The sequence below is a fragment of the Xiphophorus hellerii genome, chromosome 10 (assembly GCF_003331165.1).
Source record: "Xiphophorus hellerii strain 12219 chromosome 10, Xiphophorus_hellerii-4.1, whole genome shotgun sequence".
NCBI lineage: Eukaryota > Metazoa > Chordata > Actinopteri > Cyprinodontiformes > Poeciliidae > Xiphophorus > Xiphophorus hellerii.
Window position 1 is genome coordinate 1,440,158 of NC_045681.1, and position 27,217 is coordinate 1,467,374.

The 27,217-nt window shown below is 39.9% G+C and overlaps 1 protein-coding gene across 1 annotated transcript in view; it reads right to left on the reverse strand.

The window, feature by feature from the left end:
- The window catches only part of rhbdl1 (rhomboid, veinlet-like 1 (Drosophila)), a 33,513-nt gene extending 7,799 nt beyond the window's left edge, over window positions 1-25,714 (reverse strand). Inside the window, exons 1-5 of the mRNA XM_032575299.1 lie at window positions 25,278-25,714; window positions 14,153-14,311; window positions 7,243-7,467; window positions 5,250-5,398; window positions 5,043-5,155 (exon numbers count right to left, since the gene is read on the reverse strand). Of these exons, the coding sequence (XP_032431190.1) occupies window positions 5,043-5,155; window positions 5,250-5,398; window positions 7,243-7,467; window positions 14,153-14,311; window positions 25,278-25,316 (685 nt within the window). The 5' untranslated portion in view covers window positions 25,317-25,714. The remainder of the gene's footprint in view (window positions 1-5,042; window positions 5,156-5,249; window positions 5,399-7,242; window positions 7,468-14,152; window positions 14,312-25,277) is intronic.
- Between the last annotated feature and the right edge of the window lie 1,503 nt (window positions 25,715-27,217).

The window sequence follows — 27,217 nt, forward strand, 5'->3', positions numbered from 1 at the left end:
TACCCCAGATCTAAGCCGTGTCACATTAAAGACGGTGGAACAGAAACTGACAGGCAGGAGGGGAAAGACGAGCAGAAAAAGCCCAGATATCACATCCAGGATATTTCCAGAAGCTTCTTTTGCTCTTCAGAATGATTCGGTTTGTCAAAAGCGTGAAAAAAGGCAGACGCCCTGCGGCTGTCGCTGGGTTACGAGGAAAAACATCATGTTTTAGCACCTGTTTGATGTCCTGAGACAGACAAACGCTGAAGGAGTTTACGACCACAAGGCTCTGCCTGTCACCATCACAAATGCTGCTGGACGATAAATTGGCCCTGAAGTTATAGCAATAAACGATAATATTGTTGTTTTGAGACCATTTTGCTATGATATAACAACAATAATGGTATAGTAATAAAGCAAGAACACATTCTCAAAGATCAATAAATGTTAGATTATATTTAACTCATATTAAATATCCAAAATAAATAAACAAAAACAAGAAGAGCAATAAGTGAAAAGCCTAGTTGAGACCAAAACACCAGACTGAAAACTTTTATCATCCAGGGAGAAAAAAAAACGCTAAATCATACAAATGAAAATTATTGAGCTTGTTTTAATTTATCATGCGATTAATTGATTTATTACTTACTGTGACTGGCCTAGCTGAAAAACGTAAGATGGTAAAAGCGCTTTATGTCAGTCGATATTAGTAACTGATTAATTTTTTGTGTTAAATATCATAAATTCTGACAAACTGATAGCCTGACCTGTTTTATCCAGTTTTCTCTCCTCGCGGTTGTTTTTCATTTTTTAGCAGCTGTAAACCTTACGGTGCGTTCGATGTATGCTTGTCAGAAAAAGGAGAAAGGAACGAAGTGCTTTGCTACTAATAGTCAACACTACGACATCCACATAACAAGGTGAGGAAAAAGTTTTATTTTAAAAAACAGCGAGGAAGTAGGTCAGCTATGCTAGCTTGACTATGACAACCTAAACATGGGGATGTGCTGTGGAATTCAGTGTTTTGGTTCAGTTAATAAAAAAGGCGACCTAAACAGCAACTCTGACAGATCATCAATAGAGCAGGTGTTTAAATGAGCTAATCAACCACCGCTGTGTTAGCTTAGCTAATAGCAGCGAGGCTAATCTGCCACAGTGATCACTTATTAATAATCGCAACATAAACATCAAGCCTGGAAACATAAAACTGTAACGGACTGCATGTTCTGTTCTTTGTGTGGGAAATGTTTGTGTGTTTTTTGGTGCTGAATCCTGAAACATTTGTGAGGCTGTTACAGCCGGTTGCTATGGCAACGAGTCTGCATGTAGCGTAGCCGACACAGAGAGCGAGAAAAAAGAATACCTGTGGTCCCGAGTCGTTCTATAAGGGTTTTTCTGCATTATTGATTTTTTCCCTTTGCTGTGGCGCACTGCACTAAATAATAACAGCTGCATCTCCAGGTTTTATTTTGTTAACGTTCTTGTTCTACCGCGGCGACGCAGCTACGGATGGAGAGGAAATCTGATGATGCCAGGAGGATTCTTCATTAGGTCAAGAAAACTAAGAACAAACCTGACCATCCTCTTCATGAGACCAAGTGTCTTCAGTCAGAGGCTTCTTCAAATTCACTGTAATACAGACTGCTACAAGAAAACCTTTCTGCCCTTTCCTGTCTACAATAACTTAGAAGATTTTGAATTAATAAGTTAAAGCAGCATTTCATTTCCCTTTGGGATCAATAAAATATTTTTGAATTTGAAAATAATCGTCTTTTTGCCCGTTGTGCGCAGGAGCAAGATTTTGATGTAAACAATAACATGCAGAGGATCTATAACACCGTCTAGTAAAACAGGCTTTTTAAGAACAACCAGAATTTGGATCATTGTAAATAAACATAAAGGATGTTATTAAGCCTTTAGGGATGAAATCATAACAGATAAAGACAAATAAACAACCTTCTGTTTCGTCTTTCATGTGCTGCTGCAGAAAGGTGGAAAACTAAACAATCGAGATTCATTTTCGCCCACAAGGAGAGAAACTCTGAGTCGAATTGTTCCCTGAACACAAGCCGCGCTCCTCATCCTCGCTGCGCTGCAGAGCTATGAAGGACCGCTGAGTGGATGCCAAATGATCAAGGACAAGGAGCGCGCTCTACAGCGGCGACGCTGAAAACTAATTACACAACCGTTCCTTCTGTCAGCACAGAGTCAAGGACGCAGCGGCCAGACTCGCTCCGCGTCCTCAGCTAACGCACAGAGAGAAACGGCTTCAGGCTCGTCTTTTTCCACACAGACATTCACCTTCATCCTCATGAATACAAACTTTTCACGTTATTTAAGGAATCTTAATAAAAAAAAGTACATTCTCTTGGCTTTAAAGCACTTCCTGCTGGAGGGAGCTTCAGGAAAAGTTACAGCAATAACTTGAAAGCCATGTTGACCTACAAAAATAACAAGCAACGTGCCGACGTGAAAGTCTTCATGAATAAAAACATGAGCGAGTCACGCCCGATTTAAGAAGGGAGGAAGGAAAAATCAAACGTAATCCAAAGTGATGGGTAATTTATAACGTCCATTAGCAGAGAGGAGGTTGGATTTGGAAAACAAAGCAAAGCTGCAGATGCAGCATATGTTCAGAAAATCCAACTTTTGTTTTTAGTCATTCATGCTACTAATGAAATTAAATGCAACTGTAATCAGACTTTTTTTTTTTTAAATAAATTGTTCTACTTTTATTCACCAATTAGTGTATATAAAACAGGCATTAACGACTTACAAAACTAGGTTTCGGTCTACAAAATAAATAAATAGAGAAGAGAATAAATAACATCAACCAAAATAAAGTAAACAAAACACAAAATAAGGAAGTTTATATTAAAATGGATACGCTCAGGACAAAAAACAATGAAATTATTTAACAAATATGACAAATAAGCGCAAATAAGACCTTTATTATAATTTACTTGTTCTCTAATATTCCATAATTAAATGAAGGTCGCAGATAATTTGGGAAAAAGTGGAAAAGAAAAGAAACGTATAAGTATGTGGCCCCTCGACTGAATTTGTGCGGCCCCCAAACTGTAATTTTCCCTGAAATGCTTTCAGGGAAAATTACAGCATTTCAACATAAACTGAACTGAGTCGAGGAGAACTCTGCCGTTACCTAGCAACCCCAGTCAAGCCTAACCCGTCACCTAGCAACCCCAGTCAAGCCCTACTCGTCACCTAGCAACCCCAGTCAAGCCTAACCCGTCACCTAGCAACACATTTGGAGCAAAATAAAGGAGTCAATTTCTGCCAAAAAAAATGTAAATGTTGAGATTAATTTCAGAGATTTTCAGGAGAAAAGTTGAAAAAAATCTAGAAAAAAAAACTTGAAACTTTCTCAGTTTGACAGTCAAAAAATTTGCTAGAAAAGAAAAGAAATTTGAGGTTAATATAAGAAATTTTCTAGAAAAACTTAAAAATTTAAAAGTTTCACAATTTGAACATTTTCAACTTTTCAAAATTGAGTTTCAAAAGTCAAAAATTTCTAATATTTTCTAGAAAATCTCTGAGATTAATCTCCAAACCTCTGAGTTTTCTGGCAGAAAGTTGGTCCTTTTTGTCCATCTACAATAGTTGTAGTGTTCAGCCATTTTCATGTGCAAGTCTAAACGTTGAGTTGGGGGCGTGGCCAACAGTAGCTTATTTAAAGTGACAGACGCCCTAAAAAAGCTCACTCTGAAAGGAGCTCAGAATAAACCAACATCTTATTATGTGAGAATAATTTTGTATAAAAAATGTAATGAACATGTTTGCATAGGCAGTGTAGTTTAGTAGGTCCCCTTTAAGCAGCAAAAAGCAGTTTGATCGTCTAAAAATGTAAGCGGTTCTTTTGTTTTATTTTTACCAGTAATCCAATCCCAACGAAACCAGTAAACATCAGTGGAGCACGGAGGAAGAGACAAGAGTGTAAACAATAATAACCACAAAAAAAAGTAGGTCACTACAGATACCCTGCAGTCTGGTTTCACCCACACAAACAGAGCCGAGGAAAACAAGCAGCCGTTTGTGTTCAGCTTCCTGAGGAGAGAAAATACATAATCCACTGCAAAATATTACAATATGTCTGTTTTCACTGTTCGTCTGACAAACCTGGCAGGGAAAAACAAATGCAGTAGCATGATTAGAGAGTGAACATGTAGAATAATGCAGCCTCTGTTGCGGCCAGCATCACGAGTCACATGATCAACAGCTGGATGTTACTACTGCTGGAAACAACAAAGAAGACAACAGGAAGTGGTAAGAGGATGATGTTTTTTAATTATTTATTGCGTGAAAGAAAATTATTCACGTCTGATTTTAACTGCATTTCTTATTGAATAGAAACACTTTAAGTGTGAGATTGTTTTTCTGACATCAGCAGAATATTGACAAAGTTTTGCACACATTTGTGACAAAAACACATCGACTGATGCATTCTGGGAATGTTGACTCACCAAACGAAAACAGGCTGAACACAAAAACAGCAAACAAAGTCACTTAAATTAAAAAAATAAAGCTTTCAAACACTACAATGTTTCATTAATCATGAGATCATTTCTCTCTTAAAGGGGCAGTATTTGGTAAAATTTACTTTTTTTTTATCTTTCCATCGAGATAAAATATTTTTCCCTCATCAAAAACAAACTTCATTCTTTCATGTTTGAGAAATCTTTCAATCTCCATGGCAACCATTTAGCCGTTAAAACATCTGGATGGACCTAGCCCCGCCTTCTCCTCCCCCACTCAGCTCCTTCAGACTAGCCAGCAGCAATTAGCAAACAGCTGCTGAGCTCATTATAGGAGCTGCTGCTCAGAGCTCTTAAAGAACTCCTGCTCTCAATTTCATGGATTAAATCAGGAAGTAAAATTTCTTTTAAGTCATATTTGATAAATATATCATTTTTATAACAGCTGAAGGTAACAGTTGCTTTCTTGTGCTATAAAATGGCTCTATGTGCCCGGTAAACACAGTACCGCCCCTTTAATTGGACCATCGAAGCTCGTTGATGTCAGTATGCCAGAATGAAACTCACCGGCCAGAACTCCTGCCATGTAGAGCAAACTTATCCGTAAGATCCCGTGAACCATCTCTAAGGGAACGCCGATCATCAGCTGCAGCAGAGCATTAAATCCCAGCTGCTCCAAACTGAGGAGAGGAAAAGTTTCATTTGGTCTCATCAGCAGCAGCCACAGCCAAAAACAGACGGTCAGCAGGACGAAGGAGGAGCAGCTCAACATACCCAACATGCATGAACATGTAGCTGAAGAAGCGCCAGACTTGTGCGCGGTGGCCGGGATGGTAGACCAGCGGACTCTTCATGAAGTCCAGCTGGTACGTCTGCAGGACCCACTTATTGAGCATGATGCCGTAGCACATGAACACGATTATCTGCAACACAACACACACCATCAACACGATTATCTGCAACACAACACACACCATGACCACGATAGAAAGACGATCAGGCGTCCTGCCAAATGAAAACTCATTGTACTTTCTGAGACGTTTTGGTCTTTTTCTGTATTCCTTAGCTAGAATTGAGACAATTACTGCCTGCAGGAAAAAAAAGATACATCTGGTTCAGCTCCATTAATTTCTTTTCATAGGATAATGGCTTATTGTCTCCGTGAATTAAAATGGATGTGAGCAGTTATTATCAGACTCTCGCTGTCATTACAGCCATTCAGAGGGGACTGAAGACGACTCGGCTTTCTGATGAGTTCAGGGAAACCAGGAAGTTTTGTTGGTTATTTTCCCTGGAAAACTATTCAGACGGTGCAACAGAGGACTGAACCAGGCTAAGAAAAAAACTAAATCATGATAGTAGAGTCATATTATTATGAGAAAAAAAATATTACAAGAGAAAAGTCGAAATAATACAAGAAACTCACAGTACAAGAATGAACTAAAAGTCATGACATTATGAGACGCGATAAGAAAAAAGTCAATAATACAAATAATAATACAAACGTATGATAAAAAATAATATGAGAATAAAGTCGCAATAATACAAGAATAAAATTGTACGACAAAAGAATGAGAACCAAGTCGTACGACAAAAGTTTATATAAGAATAAAATCGCAATAATACGAGATAAAAAGACGAAACGTTACGAGAATAAAGTTGTGCGACAAATAGTCCTAATATGAGAATAAAGTTTTAAAAGATTTTATGGGAAATTAAACAAAAAGACCCTAAAAATTAAACTAAGGATTGTTGAGCCTCTTGTGAAATTTCACTTTGGAAGTGAAATTATTATCTTTAGCAGGACTTTGAAACGACTGAAGAAAATCTGACTTTACTTTGAAGAAAGAAACTAGACGAGCTGCTTTACTCTCATTAAAACTATTATTCTCTGGTAATATTGTGTCTTTATTGTCATAATATTATGACTTTATTCTTGTAATGTAAAAAAAATAACTGGCTCTAATGCGCCGTCATAATGCGACAGATTCCAAGTATTTTTTATTTCCCCAAACGAATCCATCCTTTGGTGACGATCCGACATCAGAGGCTGAATTTCCTGCATGAGTTTTTCCTGAGGAGGATTTCAGCTTAAAGCAGCAGCGGCTCAAAGTGAGCGCCATCAAAGGCAGGAAATCTCCTCAAACAGGCGTCCTGGGAGCAGCTCAGAAAAACAGGATTATTGTTTTAGAAAACGTGTCAAACTCAAGGTCCGCGGTCCAAAACCAGCCCGCAGTAGAGTTCTGTGTGGCCCAAAGAACCTTGAAAATAACCACTGTATGCTTAAATAATATTTTATCAATCAAATGAAAGCAGTTTTCAACAGAAGAGCATTAGGGGCACAGAAAGAAAATCTTATTTTTTTTTAGAAATGTGACTTTTTCCCCAGAATTCCAATATTTTCCTCAAAATTCAGATTTTTTTTTCTCTGGATTTTGAGTTTTTCTTTGAATTCTGACATTTGATCTCAGCAGATTAAAGCCAGAATCTTCTTTTCCCCCCAGAATATATATGAAAACTTCTTCCGTAGTATTCGTATGTATTTTGCCAAATTTCAGGTGAAATGAGGTTCAGTATCATTTAGCTTTAAGAAGTATTCACCAAGTGCAGAGTTTAAAACTGTTTATTCAAGTTTTAGAGGTTTGTTTTTGGGTTTTATCAAGACATTCTACCACAACCGGCCCTTTAAGGACGCCTCGACACGCCCCAAAGTAAAAATGAGTTTGACTTCCTGGTTTATTCGTAGCGCTGACAGAGGGAGTCTCACCTGGACGATGGTGACGACGGCAATGAAGACGGGCGGAGGACAGAGGCGGTTTTGGTGGAAGTACCAGCGCCGGTCCGTCTCACATGGCAGGATCTCATAGGCCACATAGCGGACGAAGCGTTTGTACAGTCCGAGGCCCGTCTCGTCCAGCAGGATTTCCCTCTGCAGGGTGCGGCGGCCGTTAGCGATGGCGCGCCGGAAACTGCTGGAGCGCTTGCTGCTCATCTGAGGGACAGAAGAAAAACAGTTACCTGTTTATAACGCACATGACCCGACATGATTCTGGCCCAACTCTTTCAATTAAAAATGGAAACCATCAGTCCACTTTACTGGAACTCCGGTTCGGTTGGTGAGGTGTGAACGCTAATCAAACTCTGGTCCTCCAGACCTCGGTCTGCGTTCGGTTGAAGTGAACTCTGGATCGGTTTGAATGTGAACGCCAAGCGGACCGGAGACCGCTCCAAAAGCAGGAAGTGGACTACAGCGCAGGGCATTCTGGGTAAATACAACCAGAACTAACATGCTAGCCCAGCGCTAGCAGAAGAACTGGCTTGTGGATTTTAGATAAAGACAAAAGGTAAAAAGGTTTTCATGTCGTTTTCTTCACTAGTTGTGATTCCATTGAGCTTATAACTCCACAAATTGGTCAATATTTGATCCAAATGAAATGATTTATATAAGGGCTGGACAATAAATCAATAATATATATCGCTGTAGACAAGATCAATATCAGAAGATAAAACATCTGAGAGACTATTGAATATATGGAATAACCCAGGTTGGTGGAATCAACCAACTCTCACTACTCGGTTGCCTAGCAACGACCTGCTGAGTAACTGGAGCAGCAGCAGTTTCAAGTTTCCCCACTTTGTCTCATAACTGCTAAAAAAATGAAAAACAACATGGAGAGAAAACAGGAAGTGACACGCCACCAGTTTGGTTGTATTTCAGATATTTAAAACAAAAACTAATCAATGATTATTGATCAACTCATATGAAACCGCTTTTTTCCTGATACGTTTTTTAGCCATATGGTTAGCCCGAATTTACACAAAACTAAATCACTAAGGAAATTATTCAGAAAGATTAACCAGAAAGTTAAAAAATATATAGAATAGAATAGAATAGAATTCAACTTTATTGTCATTGCACTGTCACAAGTACAAGCAAAGAGATGTAGTTTACATTTATCCAGAAGTGCTCTACGAGATATAGATATTTATTTACAGATGTACAAGACTATGTATGTATGGACTATAAGGGGTTAAAAAAAGAGATAGATATTGTGTATAAATATAAATATGGGAGCTGTATGCACAGATTATACAGATTATACAAGAATGTTAGGAAAGGGATTATATATGTATATAATATAATACAAGATAAATAATGGCAGATAAAATTTACAGATTGTATGTGTGTGTGAAGAAAACAGTCACACACACATTCTGTCAGCTCTAGTTTCTGATAATAAAAAAAAGAAAGAAATGCTGACCGAGCAGATTTACAAAAACAAAACAAAACAAAACAAAAAAAAACTTTTATATCAACATTTTATTAATTCTGGAGCAAAAACCTTGAGGGTCAAACAGAAACTTTTATAAATTTTCTGTTTATTAAACCAAGGAAGGAAATAAGTTCAGCTTTTTCCTCATATTTCCGCGTCAAATGAAATATTAATACCAAAGTTATGTTACTGATTTAATTTAGCTGCAAGAAACTCGACAAAACTGCTGCTGAATATTCATAAGAGAAATGGATTAAAAATACATAAGTGTCTTTTGATTGAGATGAAATGAATGAAGCTGGCAGCCAGCAGCTCTGAGTCACTGGAAACGGCTGCTAAAGGCTTTTTACGCCACTGAAAGGTGCTTTTAGTTTACAGGAACGATTTCCAAGGTTTGGGATAAAGTGTGAGAGCTTTTATGTTCACAGAGTGCAGGTCTGCTGTAGAGCACATGTACCAAACTCAAGGCCCACGGGCCAAATCTGGCCCACCATAAAGACTTAATGTGGCCCATAAAAAAAAAAAAAGGACCTTGACAATAACTGTTGTATGCTTAAATAATATTTTATCAATCAAATGAAAGCAGTTTTCAACAGAAGAGGATTGGGACCACAGAAGAAAAAGAAGCAGGTTTTTCTTTCAGAATTTAGCAGAATTATTCTGACTCCAATCTTCTGCAATCAAAACTCAGAATTCTGGGGGGCGGGGGGGGGATATCAATTCTAAGAAAAAATTAAGAATTTGAGAAAAGTCAGAATTCTGAGAAAAAAGTCAAAATTCTGAGAAAAAAATTCAGAATTCTAAAAAAACAGAATTCTGACTAAAAATTTTCAGAAATTAGATTTTTCACCTATTAAATATACTATCAAAACCAGAATTTTCTTTTACATGGCAGTAATCTCCTTCCATAGTTTTCATATGCTAACTGCTAAATTACATCAATGTAAAATGATGTTCAGTATTATTTAAATTTAAGAAGTACTCATCAAGTAATTTTAATTTTATTGGCTTGTTGTTGGGTTTTATCAACATTTTACCACAACCGGCCCTTTAAGGACTTTCATAATCTCGATACGGCCCAAATTAAGAATGACTGACACGCGAGCTATAGAGGCTTAGGATGAAAACCGTCCTAACGCCGCGGTGGATTCACACACTGACATTTCCTTTCAGCCGAGTTACAAAATGAAGGTTCTGTCAGCACAGCGGGGATCCTTTCAACGGCTGACAACTTCAGCTGAACAATGCGGCTCACAGGAAGCTGACGAAGCAGCCACCTTTACGTCTCACTGAGAAAAACTGACGAGTTGGGAGAAAGGAGGCAGGAGGAAAAGTGGAACAACAACCTGGAGAGGAACGGCGGGTCAGAATCGGTAACGATAACGAGGCACCGGAGGACAGAAACGTGGAATGAATGAGCAAAAACTCAACAGCGTAGAAGATAAACGTTACAGCAGAACTGGAAAGTATTCACAAGGCTTCCTTCTCCCACATTCCATATTTCAGCAAGAGTCGGGACTTAGAGTTCATTTCAGTTAATTAGTTAGATAAATATTAACATTTAAAAACTGAACCCTGTTTTTCCACACAAAGGTTCCAACTAAAATTTTAGTTGTGAGCTATAATATTTACACGGAAGCTAACTACTTAATTTCAAACTAAATATTTATCTAGCTCTCAGCTAAACATTTAACTTGAAGCTTGCTCACTAAATTTTTAGTTTGTAAAACAAATATATATTTTTAAGCTAAATATTTATTTCCAAACAAAATATTTAGTTTGGAATTAAACATTTAGTTTATAATCTAAATATTTACCTTGCTAACTAAATATTGAGCTTCAAACTACATATTTAGCTAGATCAGAGTAACATTTTTATTTTGAAACTTGCTCAGTAAACATTTGTTTTCTAAACAAAATATTGAGTTCCAAATGAAATATTTAGCTTGCTAATTGATATATTCAGGTTCAAACTGTGAAATATATATATAAATTTATAATATGATGAAAATATGACTTTTTTCTGTTATGACAGGATAAATATCCCAAATTATTGCCATTAATTTTTCACTCTGTGATGCATCAACCCTTTTCTCCTTTAGCTTAAAATCTTGAAGCAGGAAGTGTTTGTTTTGCTGCGCCTCCTGTCTGCTCTGCGTTTATTCGCCGTAGGTTTGGCTGGGTGACAGCAACCTGCTGCTCCCTCCCATTCATGTTGCCTCTGTGAAGATTTGTTCCCTGCAGACACGGCTTAGCATAGCTGTCACTCCGCCTCGCCGTGTTCGACGTGCGCCGCCGCCGCCTCTAAAGCAAGCATTAGCGGCCTTTTGAAGTGACGACAGGAGAGAGACGGCGAACAGAACGCGAGGCGGCCCCGAACCTCCGGCGGCTTCAGCGCACAAACATCTGCACTGAGAATAAACACGCAGCCTCAGAAAAACGCTGCTGGAGAAATACTGGAGGTTCCCTGATGAGGAATAATTAATGTTGAGGCTATAAACACGATGTCTAAAGGGGCAGCGTTCTGTAAAATCTGTTTGTTTTTTTTGGTCTTTCCATCATGTTTCATGTGTTACTTTGATTCTTTCATGCATGTTTGAGAAATCCTTTAATCTCCATGGCAACCATTCAGCTGTTAAAACGCCTGGTTGGACCTAGCCCCGCCTTCATGGCGCAGCTCCTCCCCCACTCAGCTCCTTCAGACTAGTCAGCAACAATTAGCAACCAGCTGGTGAAACTGCTGGTGATATAATGAGCTGCTGAGCTCATTATAGGAGCTGCTGCTCAGAGCAAAGCTGGTAAAAACGTTAAAAGGTTAATAGAGGAGCCATGTTGGGACCACTTCCTGGAGGCGGAGCTTCAGAAAGAGCAGGAGATTTAAAGAGACAGAGGCCCAATTTCACGGCATTAAATGGGAAAGTAAGATTTTTATTAAGTCATATTTCATATATACAACATTTTTATAACAACCGAAGTTATCAGTTGCTTGATTGTGCTAGAAAATTGCACTATGTGCCTGGAAAACACAAAACACCGCCCCGTTAAAACTGCTGCTGCCGTTGGAGCTGCTGTCTCCTGCAGCTTTGCTACCAACTGAACTTTTGGCTCAATCGTCTCTATGTAGATTTTCTCTGTCAGAATGAAGGTTGAACATCTGTGGACATCAATGTTAAAGTTTTTGCAGAGTTTTTCAATTAAATTTGACTCCAGAGGTTTGACTTGGCCATCCTAAGACATGAATACATTCAATCTAAACCGGTGGGGTCCAATATCTGCCAAATGGGCCAAACATTTTGAAGCTAAAAGCTTAAATGTAAAGGAAAGAGCTGCAGAGTTTCAAACAGATTCAAAACAACCCGACTAAAAGTGTCGCCGTTCCCGATTATATTCATGAGTCATGTGTCGGCCCAAACCTCCATCTGATGCATTCAGAACCTTAAATCAGTGGATCTGACCCAGATACAGGTCATTTCTCACATCCTTTTAAAATGAGACTCTGCTCCATTCTGTTTTTCCCCTTAGCAGTTTGTGACCAAACCGTTGCTTCATGGTTTAATCATGGCTCAGAAAAGAAACCTTCGCTCTCAGACACTTAGGCAAAGTGCATCGAAGTCGCTGTTTGAAACACGGAAACGTCGGCTGGAGGTTGGAGTGGAGGCTGAGATGCTGACAGGTAACAAACTGCACTTTGGGCTCTAAATAGCGACTTTTAGAGGAAACATAAAGTTTCTGCTGTGAAGAAAATATGAATATGTGGAGCTCTGAAGTAGATCACTGAGAACATTCATGTTTTTAAAAAACACATTAAAGCCAGAATAACATCCGGTTCAAAAGTTAAAACAAGCTGCAGTCCAGTCAGCGATTTTTTAGGTCTCCCACTGGGACACGTAACGCTTTGGTTAATGTCGTAACACTTTGGTTAATGTCGTAGCGCTTTGGTTAATGTCGTAGCGCTTTGGTTAATGTCGTAACGCTTTGGTTAATGTCGTAGCGCTTTGGTTAATGTCGTAGCGCTTTGGTTAATGTCGTAGCACTTTGGTTAATGTCGTAACACTTTGGTTAATGTCGTAGCGCTTTGGTTAATGTCGTAGCGCTTTGGTTAATGTCGTAGCACTTTGGTTAATGTCGTAGCGCTTTGGTTAATGTCGTAGCGCTTTGGTTAATGTCGTAGCGCTTTGGTTAATGTCGTAGCACTTTGGTTAATGTCGTAACACTTTGGTTAATGTCGTAGCGCTTTGGTTAATGTCGTAGCGCTTTGGTTAATGTCGTAGCACTTTGGTTAATGTCGTAACGCTTTGGTTAATGTCGTAACGCTTTGGTTAATGTCGTAACGCTTTGGTTAATGTCGTAACACTTTGGTTAATGTCGTAACGCTTTGGTTAATGTCGTAGCACTTTGGTTAATGTCGTAACACTTTGGTTAATGTCGTAACACTTTGGTTAATGTCGTAGCGCTTTGGTTAATGTCGTAACGCTTTGGTTAATGTCGTAGCGCTTTGGTTAATGTCGTAACACTTTGGTTAATGTCGTAACGCTTTGGTTAATGTCGTAGCACTTTGGTTAATGTCGTAACACTTTGGTTAATGTCGTAACACTTTGGTTAATGTCGTAACGCTTTGGTTAATGTCGTAACGCTTTGGTTAATGTCGTAGCGCTTTGGTTAATGTCGTAACGCTTTGGTTAATGTCGTAGCGCTTTGGTTAATGTCGTAACACTTTGGTTAATGTCGTAACACTTTGGTTAATGTCGTAACACTTTGGTTAATGTCGTAACACTTTGGTTAATGTCGTAGCGCTTTTGTAATTTGTAATTGTGCTTTTAATTTGCTGAAGTGGTTTGCACCTCAGGGCCACCGTACATTCCTGTATTTCCAATGTTCTGAAAGAAAGTAACCCAAACTCCGTTCATACACGAAGAATGTATTTGTTGAATCGAGCCAAAAGTAGTGAAACCTAAATGCTAAACAGTTCTTCAGTTTACTGTATTGATAGAAAAGAACATGATCAAATCAGTTTTATTTTGTAAAAACCAAGCAGAGATAAAACCAATAGTTATTGACATTAGTATCATTCAAAATGCTTTTTTAATTTTATCATCTACAAATATTAACATCCAAAGATGTTTTAGCTGTTAGCTTTAGCCGCAGTTTGAAGCTAACACTCCAAACAGGCTGGATTCCTGTAAATCAAACCCCCGGTTTGAATTCAGCTCCCGTCCGGCTGCCGGGCCGTTTAGCAGCTCTCGCTGCTCCTCTGCCTGTGAGTTTAAGCGTCTGGATTTATCGACGCCTTACAGACTGAGATTGATCCTCCTTCGCAGGACGGCCGCCTAAACGATCCAGAAGCTTTCCAACTCAATCGATGCAGTAACCTTCCCTGAAGTCAAATCGTTGTGTTGGACTCACCAGCTCGATGAGCTCCTGGTAGCACACCTGGCCCTCCTCATTGCTCTGGACGAGCGCTAACAGCATGTCCAGCTTGGACGGGTCCAGCTGCAGCTCATGGTGCTCCACCAAGCTGGTGAAGTTCTCCACTGGGATGAAACCGGTGTTCTCTGGGTCCAACTGCAAGGAAAAACACATCAACTTAATGTTAACCTGCAGTGTCGCATCTTTCTGTAAAAAAATGAATCAGTGTTTCTCAAAATGTGGGGCGCGGGCCACTGGGGTGCGCTGGGAGGGAGAGTTGAAGAGAAAAAAGGTCAGAAAAAAAAGAAAAAAATTGAATCCAAGATTTTTAAAATGATAAATCATAAAATCTACTCTGTTTTTCATGACAGATTATTAGGGACAGGATAAATATTTTGAGATTAAAGTCTTAATATTGAAAAAAAAAAAACAATATTGCAAGGAAAAGTCGTACGAGAATTAAGTCATAATAAGCATTAAAAAAAAAGTTGTGTGACAGTAAATCGGAATAATAACAGAATACAGTCAAAATTATACAAGAAAAATAAGAACATTTGGATCTAATAGTTTTTAAATTATAAATCATAAAACAATTTGTTTTTTATGACAGGTTACAGGGTCAAAATAAGAAAATAAATAAGAGAATAAAGTCATAATACTGTTTTTAAAAAAAAGGAAACAAAAAACATTAATGACGAAACTGAGATTATTTCGACTTTATGAGACAAAGTCGAAATAATCTCAGAATAACTAATAGTATGAGAGAAAAAGCTGTGTGACAGTAAATCAGAATAATATGAGAAAAATAGAAAAATCTAATCTAAATGAATTTTTTCACATAAAACTGGTTATAATTTTTTAATCATAAAATCAAATTTATTTTTTTGCAGTGGAAAATTTGGGCCACAATAAAAAAAATACATTTTTAGAATAAAGTCAGAATAAAAGAATTGACATTGTGAGAAATATTTGTACATGTACTTGATATACATAATATTGATTTATCATCCAGGACCTGCAGCAGCAGATTATTAATTTTTCTGTTTTTCTGTCCTAACTCCACTCAGCTGCTCCTCGGCGGACACTTAATTTCTCCTGCCAGCTCTGCTTAGTGCAGCTTTAGCTAAAAACTGCCGGAGGACAAACTGAGGAGGCAACAGAGATGCTGGGTGAGGAGCCGCCGTCGCCGCTTCTCATTTCAGCAATTCCTGAAAGCAATCGCCTCGTTGGGCAGCATTGCTCCAGACGGAGAATCCAGTCACGTAGGATCCCTGTTGCTCATTTCCAGGAGAGGAATCTCATCTGGGCGGCATGAGAATAGGGGCGTTAAGCTGCAGAGCGTGAAGCTCTGAGCTCACAGAGGGAGAACCGACCAATCAGGACCCACTCTGCTTCCTTTCACTTATGTGGGAAACATTTATTTCCCACATAAATGTTTCTAGAAATTTTTGTGGGAAATTTCTAGAAACATCAGTGAAAAAAAGAAAATTTCAGGGTTTGACTGCAACTAGCAGATTAACATGATTCTTACAATTGCAGAAAAAATTCACTGCAGATGAATTAGTTGCTATGAAAACAAAATTCTTTGGTTCGCTGGTTGCTGCTGGCTAGTCTGAAGGAGTTGAGTGGGGGAGGAGCTTCGCCTAGAAGGCGGGGCTAGGGCCACCCAGGCATTTTGCTCAGCTGAATGGTTGCCATGGTGATTAAAGGATTTCTCAAACATGAAAGAATCAAAGTAACACTCCAGGTTTGTTTCTGATGAGGAAAAAACATTCAAACATGAAGGAAAGTAAAAAAAAGTACATTTTACATGATGTTGCCTCTTTAACTAGAAATCAGTGGAAGACACTGCTAGCTAAAACGTTAGATGCTAGCTAAAACGTTAGATGCGCTAACTGTGAAGCACTAATCGTAAACATTAGTTCTGCTACATGACGTTATGCTTTTAAGAAACATGATGAGCATCAGAACCACCCACACATGTGACTCCTGTAAAGTTAAAAAAGAAACCTAAGAAAGTTTTTACCTTGATTTTGCTCAAAAAATAGTCATAGAAACTTATTTTTGTGTTGAAATTACGTCCTGGACGTTGTTTTGTGAGCAGTATCATTTTCTTTCAGCTTATGTTAGCGCCCTAAAGCAGGAAGTGGACTACAGCGCAGAGCATTCTGGGTAAAAAGAGCCAAAACAAACGTGTTAACCTAGCGCTAGCGGGAGAAATGGCTTGTTGGATTCAGCCAAAGACTAAAAAGAAATCCTCCAACTGCAAAATCTGATGCCTCCATTTTGTTTCCATTTTGTGAAGAAGGAAGTTGCTGTCAGTGTCTTCAGAGATTGTTGTGTTGTTTCCTTAATGGTTCTTAGTGCAGCGCCCCCACAGGCCAGGAGGGGAACATGTTGTTCAAAGGGTTTGGTTGCCATTTGGGTCCCAAATCAAACAGAATCTACCGGTTTATCAGATGTGAAAACTTTTCTCACCAGAGTCAAACCCGCTGTATATTCCTGACAATAATCAGTGATTTGTGATCCTAAAACGCACATGAAGCCAAAGCGGAGGGTGAAAACGAACTGAGGTGGCAGAAAGCCCAGGCCTATTTTTAGATAATCCCCCTTTTACTCTGAGGTCTGTGGGTATTTGCTGAAAGGCGGCCATGTTTTCCCCTGAGGGGAGCCTAGCAGCGCGGTGCAGATATCTGCAGCGTCGGTAACGCACGGCGTAGCAGGACAAGGGGGCAGGAAGCAGAAAAAAGGGAAAAATGGGTGTGGGAAGTTGATGAAAAGAATGAGAAACGACGGCGTTAAGGAGGACGTCGGCCTGCAGCGAGGTGTGCCACACTCAGCGGTCCGCCTGCACTTCCCAGAGACCAGACAGAGATCAGCTGATCACTGCCGGAGGGCCGACCCCGAGCCGCCGCCACGCCGACCCCGAACCAAAAACTTTTTAAACAAGAATTAATTTTCTGTTTGTTAATGGGTTGACAGTCACACTTTTGCTCTTTAAAGTTGTTCTTAAATCCATTGCATGTGCTGGAAGTGAATAAATGAGAATTTTTTGCAGATTTTTAAACCAAAGTCTCCAAATTCACAGAATTAGTGTTGTAGTTTCCGTGTTGTGGATTCTGACAACTTTGGACAGCTGAGAGAAATAAAAATGGGATTTTGACTCATTGTAATTACGAGATATCTTGAATTGTAACTTTTCACACTGTGAAGTTATTTTAGATATCTTGAAAGGCAGTTTGACTCAACAAAATTGGAGCGATATTGAGTTCTGAGAATGTGAATGCAGAAATATTAAATAAACATTCAGGATTGTCGAAATGCTTTCTCAGATTTCTGGAACATGAATCACTGATAGTCAGACGAAACCGATTTTATGCTAAAACTGCCTGCCATAGAAACCAGAGAAAGCACAGAGAGAGGGAAGCAGTTATTGAAGCAATCCAACACTAGTGAAGGCAACACTTTAGGCAAGCCGCATACGTTGCTATGGTTACCGGCTGCATTTCCCCCAACCAATGATCTCCCTCCAACATATTGGCTTCCCAGAGGCGGAAGCAAAGAAACCAAAGACTTTCCGCTTTCAGAAGATTGAAGGAAGGAGAAAAAGGAGTGGATGGATCTTAAGAGAGACGCCGTTTTGGGGGGTTTAGCTGTAAACTGCGGTGGGAGATCATTAGTAGGAGGGCGGGGCAGCGGGTAGATGAGGAGAGCGAGGAAGGAGATGGACGGCGACGTGTTCGTGAGTCGGAGGAGAGCAGAGACCTGCTGAGTGAGGCGGAAACGTTCCCTCAGCGTCAACATTACGTCAGAAACAAACGTTTCACAGCAGACCTGAAACCTGAGGCCGTTGGAAAACATTCAGCAGGCGGGTCAAAGGTCACAACACCTGGAGGAAACTCTGCATGAAGAAATCACACAGACTGAATCTAAAACTACTAACTTGGAAACTCAGATTCTGAATGAAACTGAACATCTTGGTGCAGAAACTAGTTATATTTACTCTGTTACATTTAATGAGTAACTCTTTTGAAAAGATTTACTTTTACTGTTTACTTCTACTTTAGTAATTTTATTATGAATTATTACATGAATAACATTTCTGGATTTTTATTGAAAAACTGATTTGAAAACATTTATTTTGTCTGATTTTGTTATTTTTTGATACTTATATGAATTATTGTCATTTTGGTTCTTTAAATACCAAAATTTCCACTTAACTTAATATTTTGGTCCATCTGATGATGTAATTTTTAAATATTAAATGACGAACAGAAAAGAGTTGGAGGAAGAAAGAAAAGGTTATCCTTCGAGGTCAGACCAAGGTCACAGCGTTCCAGTAAGAAGTTTGGATTTCAACATGGCGACGTCCGTAAACCTGGTTTCACGTCTTACTTTTCATACAAACACCACTTTTAATTTGAGTTCATGTAACACGGATTTTAGATTCCACTACAGCTTTCAACTGTTTATGTGAGGAGCGGCCATTTTGAAACGCAATGTCAGCCTTAAAAATTGTGACTGGGCGTAGTCGCAGTTTTTCCCAGTTTCCAGTGGATAAATCCGATTTTTTCAACTGGGAAGTCAGAATTTTCCAGTTCCGAGTAGAACTGGAATGCAGCATTTGTGTCTTCTTCAGTAGCATATTTATGTCGGTAATATTACTTCCTCCAGGCTCCACCTAGTGGCCTGGAGGACTTCCGTTTGGTGGAGTGAGTTTGCAGTGTTTTATATTTGCTGTTTGAGATATTTTTGCATTTTTTCTTGTGGCTGCAGCATTTCAGAATAGCATAAAACGGAGAATAGTCTTCATTGTTATAATACAATTTTGTCTTGGATTTTGTCTTCGTTGCAGCATTTTTTGTTTGCAATGTTTTTTTTTATTGTCAGTTTTTGCTTCTGTTTTCTGTGATTGTTTTCAGTGTTTTTTCTGTTTGTGTGTAAATGTTTGCTTTCGGCCACCATAACCTAGTCATACACAAAATACTTCAGCCAGTTAGCTCTTAGGCTAAGTAAAGAAGTCAACAGGTTACTACGTTCAATGGGCAGACTTACTGGGAGGACTTGGAACCCATTGATAACTGCTTGCCGTTCTAGTTTTCATTTATTATTTTGGGGGAAAATTATAATTATATTGTTGTGTTGCAAAGTAAAAGCAACATCTGACTGATTTCTGACAGGTTTCTAAATCTGAACTAGGCAACAACGTCTCACTGTCGGCCTCAGCGGCAGAACTGCAGAGTATTTTGGTCTCAGTGAACTGAAGCTTGAATGATGCTGTGTGTGGAGCAGGCTGTGGTATTTACAGGGTTCACCTTGTTTATACTGGAACAGAAAAACCCTGAGCGCTGTCTCTGCAGGCCTCAGCTCTCGCCAACAACAGGGTCAGTGACTGTAATAATCACAGAGCAGGTTCTGCATGTGTCTGTGCAACAGGAGGGGCCAAAGATCCAAACAACTCCCTCACCTCATGTGAGACGACTGAACAAACTCCTACTTATAGTTTCCACAACCCAAACAATCACAGGGCAACACGTTTTCTCTAAACAGGACAGAGACAGGCAGGAGGATTAAAGACAGGAGAGCTCTCACTGCTCAACATGAACATGTCAAAAACACCCTGAAAACCCCAAGATGGGACAGAAATAACCCTGATAAGAACCAAACCAGACATAAGGAGATAGAGATAGTCCCACATCTATTTATGGCAAACTTTAGACGTTTGTCATGTTATCAGCAGTGCTGCAAAGTAAAGAGCAAAATGTGTGAGCTGACAAAGGCCAGAAATACCCTGAGCTCAGCACAGGAACCTCACAGAGAGAGAGAGAACAAACTCCGTCATGTGGCGCTTTCAGTCTGCCTCTCTGCTTTCAGCACCACAATGTGCTTCACAGCAATCGTCCTCCTCTAGACCTGCAGCTCTGGTCTAAAGGACATGTTTCAGAAAGGCTTGCACTCCAGGTTGCTACCTTTAACACATAAAATAAGGGTAGACATAAAAACTATCAAGATAAGAACCAATAAGTCCGTCTGCTTCCTGGTTTAGGGCAGTGTTTCTCAAACCTTTTCAGGCAGGCGACCTCTGACCCCATTAACATACACTCACAGACCACCTAACTAGAAATTTACCCACACAATTATACAACCTGAAATGAAAACATTAGTGTCTTTACTCATTGTCTTTGTTTGTCCTAATGTAAAGGGTTGCGCTGTTTTGGCCACAATGAAACCATGAACACGTTTTGTGATATTTAGATTCAGAAAGTTTTGATTCTAAGCTTTCCAATGACAGAAAACACATGGAAATGAAAAAAGTAGCAATGTTTTAGGGCTATTGATGTGTGTGTGTGTGTGTGTGTGTGTGTGGGTGTGTGTGTGTGTGTGTGTTTGTTAGGCATCATCTGAACCCTCAGAAGACCAATGAATCCTATTGGGACCAAATCCCTGTCCTGATATGGTGTGCCCCCTTGTTTAGGGTTAAAGGTTATGTTTAGGAATAGCCTGGTAGAAACCAGGCCCGTGTCTACACCATTTGCTTCGTCCAGAGGGAATGGACCTTTGGACCCACGGCTATTGAGAAGCGATTGGTTGCTTGGATTCTGTGGAGGTTTTAAATGTTACCCAATCACTAACGTTCAATCACTTCATAGCGCCATTTTGACGCTATGAAGCTTACCGGATATCACCTGCATTGTAAACAACCATCCTCCACTGCGATGAGAGAGGTGCTGAGCCAAACAAGATGGCTGCTAATATTTGGAATCGTGACCAAAGAGGTCTGGACGGCTTTGGTCACTTCCTCTGCTGCCACTGCTAAAACTACAGGCAGACTACGACACTAAAACAGCGAAGAAAATTAACGTTGTTGTTCACTACTTCTTTTTCTGTTCACTGATCTACAGGAGAAATCCAACTCAAAGGGAGAAATCCCAGATGAAGCACTGAAGGTAGATGTGAATTGAGTGGAACTATGTAGGAAGGTAAAGGGTTAGGAGTATAACAGTGATGGTTATGATTGGGGAAAATGTCTGGGTTAGGCATAAAGGCAGTAACTAAAGTGCATGGAAGTCAATACAACGCCATAATAAAGGTAGAAATATAAATGTGTGTGTGTGCAGTGTTGTATAAAGTACTGAAATCTCAGAGTCAAGTAAAAGTACAAGTACCTCTCCAAAATATGACTTTGGTAAAAGTCGAAGTCACTGACTGAAATGTTACTTGAGTAAAAGTCTTAAAGTATTTGAAACTTCTTGTACTTAAGTATGGAAATTACTGTAAAAATGGATGTACTCAAGTAATGTAATGAAAAGTACAAGTAAAAAGTAAAACAAAGCAAATGCAGTTTGAATGACATTTTTTATATTTTGGTAAACTTGTCAAATACACTTAAAATAATGTACCCAACCAAGTGCAGGCAAAATGAAACCTGCTAATAGATATACCTGCAGGCATCATTTAGTTAAGAATATTAGGTGCTTTACCTATAGCACAAGGTTAACTTAACCTGCTTTACAACTGAACCAGCTTCTTAGTAAACCCTCCAGGACAGAAAATACAAAGTTTTTGTAAGCCTTAAGTTTTCCCTTCAAGTAAGGTCAGTGCTGAAAATGAGAAAAATAAATAGTACAGAAAATGCGGCCAACATGAAGAAAAAGAGCTGTTACGATTACTCTACTTCACAAATCAGTGAATCAGTCAATGCTACAGTCAGTAGGTGGTGCACACAACTGGTCATTATGCAAAAGAAAAAAAGAATTGGGAGGGAAATGCAGCTTATTGGCATCTGTAAACCTGGTTTTGAACTTGCATGCCTTTCCTATATTCGTTAAATTTAGTCTAAATTGCTATCGCTATGGCTTCTGTCCCCCCTTGAACAGAGGAGTCTAGGTAGCCTGCTACAGTCAACATTAGGCCTAAGCTAAATACACCACGTGTGGAACTGAAACAATGCCAAACAAAGTTCATTTATGGTCAAGATTTCACAATACAGTAGTGCCTAGTGACCAAGCTATAGTTACTGAAACAGGAGGATTATAACCATTTCATAAGACGTTACCTCGATGTGTTTCTTCAAGTTGAACGGGGAGTTTTTGTAAGATAGAATTTCCATGTGACTGCTACTGATTGCGAGACTTGCTTTGTGTTTAATGGGAGAAGCGAAACAGGTGTATCCTAATTAAAAGTAAAGAAATCAAGAAATGGCAAAAAATGTGGAATGAAGATAAGAAAGGAAGAAGATTATATGAAGTACAAAAGTCAGTTTGAATTCGAAGCATTAATGAACGAAACAGAAGAGAAGACATAATAATTAGTAGATTAAGAGTAGGTCATACCTACTTAAATGACATGCTTTATAAAATAGGGAGGAAAAATAATGATAAATGTGAGAGATGTGGAGAGAAAGAAAATGTAGAACATATTGATGAACTGTAAGTCAAATGAACTCGAAAGGGAAGAATTAAAGAGAATAGTTAGAAATATGGGGCATGAATGGAATCTTAAAGGTATATTAGGAAATGAAGGAAACATAACAGATATTCACAAATTAAGGAAAGCATTGTTTATTTATCTTAAGAATACAAAATTAAAAAGTAGAATTTAATAGATATGAAGTAATGCTTCTACACACTCATGTACAGTAGGTGGCGGTATGCACCTTAAAGTTGCTTGTGATCCGCCATAATAGAAAAGAAGAAGAAGAAGAAGTATCCTATTGGTGGTGATGAACAAGCCCAGGCAAGTAGGCTACGGACTTTGTTCGGTAGCCTACTTGCTACTTGCTAATCAGTAGGTGGGTCAAAACACTTGCGTTTCTCTCTCTCGCTTTTTTGTAACGAGTAACTAAACCACACATTGAAAATGTATCGGAGTAAAAGTACGCAATTAAGTTCGGAAATATAGTGAAGTAAAAGTGAAAGTCATCAAAAATTTTCATACTCCAGGAAAGTATGAAGTACTCCAAAATATACTTAAGTAAAGTAATGAAGTATTTTTACTTCGTTACTATACAACACTGTGTGTGTGTGTGTGCGTGTGTGTGTGTGGGCGTGTGTGTGTGTGTGTTGTGGTATGCTTCCAGTAAAAGTGAAAGAATAGAAATGTGAAGGGTAGAGCTGCAACAACAAAGCTTTGATCTGGAAAATGTTTTCCTGGGAAAAGGATGAGGAAAAGTGTCCAAGGTTCGGCCAGGCAGCAGATTGTTGGCACATTTTATTTCCTTTTGGTCCAATTAAGCAGACCTTTCTGCAAATCAAAGGCCGCCACATGGAGTCCCATAAATAGACGGAAAAATCCGCCATCGCCCTGAGAGATTGATTAGGTTTGGACCTGAGCTTAATAGGACTGCGGTCCGCTCAGCTGTGGCTTTAACAAACTGTCTGTACGAACATAAGCAAAATAAAGCCTGCTGATCAATAAAACAAGTAGCAGTTTACAACCTGGAAATAACAGCTTCATGTCTCAGAGTCTCTGCCTCACATCACAACTGATCCTGACACAGATGAGTCAGACTCACTCACGCAGGGCGAAGGGATCCGGATCTGCTCAGCGTCTGGAGCATCACCAGACAGAATCCTCTCAACCCGAGCCAACCCTTATTTCACGAACACAGAAGAAACGATGCTGGTGTGTGCACACACTCACAGAGTCGCCCCGTGTGTCATGAACACACACACAGCCTGAAATAACGCTGGTGTGTCTGCAATCACATAGAGCCGCAGTCCCTCGGGTCTGTTCAGCATGCTGCTGACGGGTCACTCAGAACCTCTGAACCTCCTGCAGCCGCCCCAATCAATGTCTCCCTCCACGCCAAAATGACTGACCCAATAAATCTGCCAATCAGCCCAAACCCCAACAGGCCCGTTCATTATCCAAACCAAGAGCAGCACGGCTAAAATCAGAAACATCAAACCCTGCAGAGCTGCAAAAATTCATAAATGTCCCGTTACTGTTTTCCAGAGTCTCTAGCTAAAAATAAACTCGCTTTGGGTCGGGTCGTCCCCACAAGTCCGTCTGGGTTTGTTAATTCTGGACGTGGAAGACCGAAACTAAATCTGACTGCGAGGTTAAAAAGGCAGTTTTGGACGGAAGTTTCCAGAAAACCAGAAAACTACAGAACCAGAAAACTACAAAACCAGAAAACTAGAGAACCAGAAAACTAGAGAACCAGAAAACTAGAGAACCAGATGTAGAGAGGAACGTCTTCAGAAGCTTGCATGTGGTGGAACGACACCAGTAGATCCCCAGCAGATGTGACACCAAACAAAAGTTTTTTTAACCTTAAATTTAAAATACATATATTTTTGTAAACTTGTGTTTTGTATTAATTGCTGCTCTGAGTTTGTTGGGTTTTTTGAGTCTGAAACTCCAGTTAATGATTAATCAGTTACTAAATTAGTTGATAATATATGCATGTGTGTATTGGGGCACAGACTCTCCATCAAACTGAAACGGTTCAGACCTCGGCAGTGAATAATTTATAATAATTCAGAGAAACTTCTTGCAATAAATCAATTAATCTCATGATAAATCAAAACATGCGCAATAATTTCCATTTGAGTGATTTATTGTTTTTCTCTTTTTACCAAAAGGATGATAAAGTTTTCAGTTTTTGTTTTGGCCTCAATCAGCAGAGACTTCATCATCATTTTATTTGTCGCTTTATTTATTTGGCATATTTAAAATGTCTTCCAGTTCCAGTGTTAGATGCTTATTAGAATTGAAAGTTTATTGATTTTGAGAATGTGTTTTTGTATTATTATGCCATTACAGTATATTATAGTAAAATGGAGTCAAAGCAACAACATTATGGTTTAACTTCCTGGCGCCAGGCCTGGCCAACGTTAACATCCATCAGCCGCCTCATGCTTCCCTTTCATCATCAGTTGAACAGAACCAGCCATGCTGCCCCTCCCACCCCTGCTGCTGGGTCTGACCTTCTGTTCTCCAGGCCATTATGGCTCCACCATCTCACCTCCATCTCATCCAGCTTCGGCTGCCATCAGCCCTCACCACGTCCTCCACGTCTCCGTCCGCGGGTGAGACGGCGAGGCGGATGGCGAGGCGGATGGCGAGCCTGCGTAACCATAGAAACCTCTGCCACACGCCGCAGCATGCTGCTTACCTGCTCTTGTATGAGCTGAAACAGGGAGCTTCTATCCATATACTGGCCAGGGAGGTGAGAGGAGCCGCCGAGGACAAGGGCATAGGGAGCGGCGCGGCGAGGTGGAGGAAGGAGACGCGGTTTGGTAGCAGCTGGTGCCCGAACTGTGGCGTCAGGCCGCTCTGCTGCTGCTGCTGCTGCTGATGATGATGATGGAGGAGGAAGCCTGGTGGTGTCTGGGTTTTCCCAAACCAGCACCCACCACTCTCAGAAAGGTCCAAGGGTCTGCTCGGTGTCGGTGCGGTGCAACGCGGACCCAGCTTCAGGCAGACGACAGGCGAAGGCAAGGAAAGGCAGATCCAGGGTTCACTCTGCTCCTCCGCCTCCTCGCTCTCCTCTAGCCCATCGCACTGACTGCTACGTCTCTCGCTCGCCTCTCTCCTCATACACACACTGCGCCGCCTGCATGCCGATGAGGCGGGGGGAGGGAGGAGGTGGCCTCCTTCTTCCAATTGCAGGAGGCGAAGGAGTGGCGAGGGGCTGCGGCTCTTCTCACTACAAGCAAGGCGTCTCGGGGAGAGGATCCATTGCAGCTTTGCTTTTACTACTACAGACCACACGCACACAGACACACACACACGCACGCACACACACACACACGCGCACACACCCACACACGCACGCACACACACACACGCGCACACACACACATGCACACACACACACGCGCACACGATAAGTTGTATTTTCGTCACTTGTGGGGACTTCACATTGACTTCCATTCATTTCTACAGCTTAACCCCCACCATAACCCTAACTATCACAGACCTAACCACTAACCCAAAAACATTATCTGAACATTATTTATCTGAAATAATACCCTTGTATTACCAAGGTATTATCTGAAACTTTTAAGCGACAAAAGAGGAAAAACAAGAAATCTGTGAGGCGTTTTCATCAAAAACAGTTTTATCAACATCGTCTCTGTTATAATTAGAAGAACTGAACCGTTTGTATGCTGTGGGAAATTTCACACTGATCAAATATACTCTAAATTTCTACACCAAGCACATTAAATTAAATTAGGTACTTTGAATGGCTTCCTGATCCACTACTGAGCTCAAATTTTCCCCACAACAGCAATAAGACACGACCCGAATCCTTAATATAACAAGTAATACATGAATATAAGCTAAAAATAATGAGACCGCATGCAGGGAGCAGAGCAGGAAGATCACAGCACTTCAGTGACGGAGGAAGGAGAAGTTATCACTCTGCCTCTGTATTCTGGTTAAAACGGGATTTTTTCCTGCACACATCCGCAGTGACCTCCTTTCCCAGGGACAGTGAAGATACGAGCGAGGACGGGGAAACATAAACCTCAACTCATAAAAGAAACAAAAGTGTTAAAGTGCGACTGAATGTAGATGGAGACGTTGGCAGGCGGGGAAGCAGAAACGACTCCGGGTCAAAGAGGCTGAGAGGTTTCTGATTTATGAGCCGAGGAACCAAAACTCAACAGCAGCACTACTGCAACATACAGTATGTTTACTCCAGTAAGGGTAAAAAGTATTTGGTAAAAAGTTTACTGAAGTACTGAGTAACTGATCAAATTATCAATCATTTAATTTTTAAAAATCACATCATCAGACAAACCAAAATATAAACTTAAGTGGAAAGTTTGGTATTTTAAGAAACCAAAATGACAATAATTCATATAAGTAACAAAAAAATAACAAAATCAGGCAAAATAAAATGTTTCCAAATGAGTTTCTTTCAATAAAGATCTTCTGAACCTTTAACAAAAACTGCAGGCGTGTTTCTGTCTGGTGGTTAAAACATGTTTGTTTTTCATTCAGTGCAAAGAAAATCCAGAAATTTACTCAAGAGTAGAAATACTTCAGAATAGAATTACTCAGGTAAAAGTAGAAAGTACAGCGTAGTAAAAATACTCCCAAAAG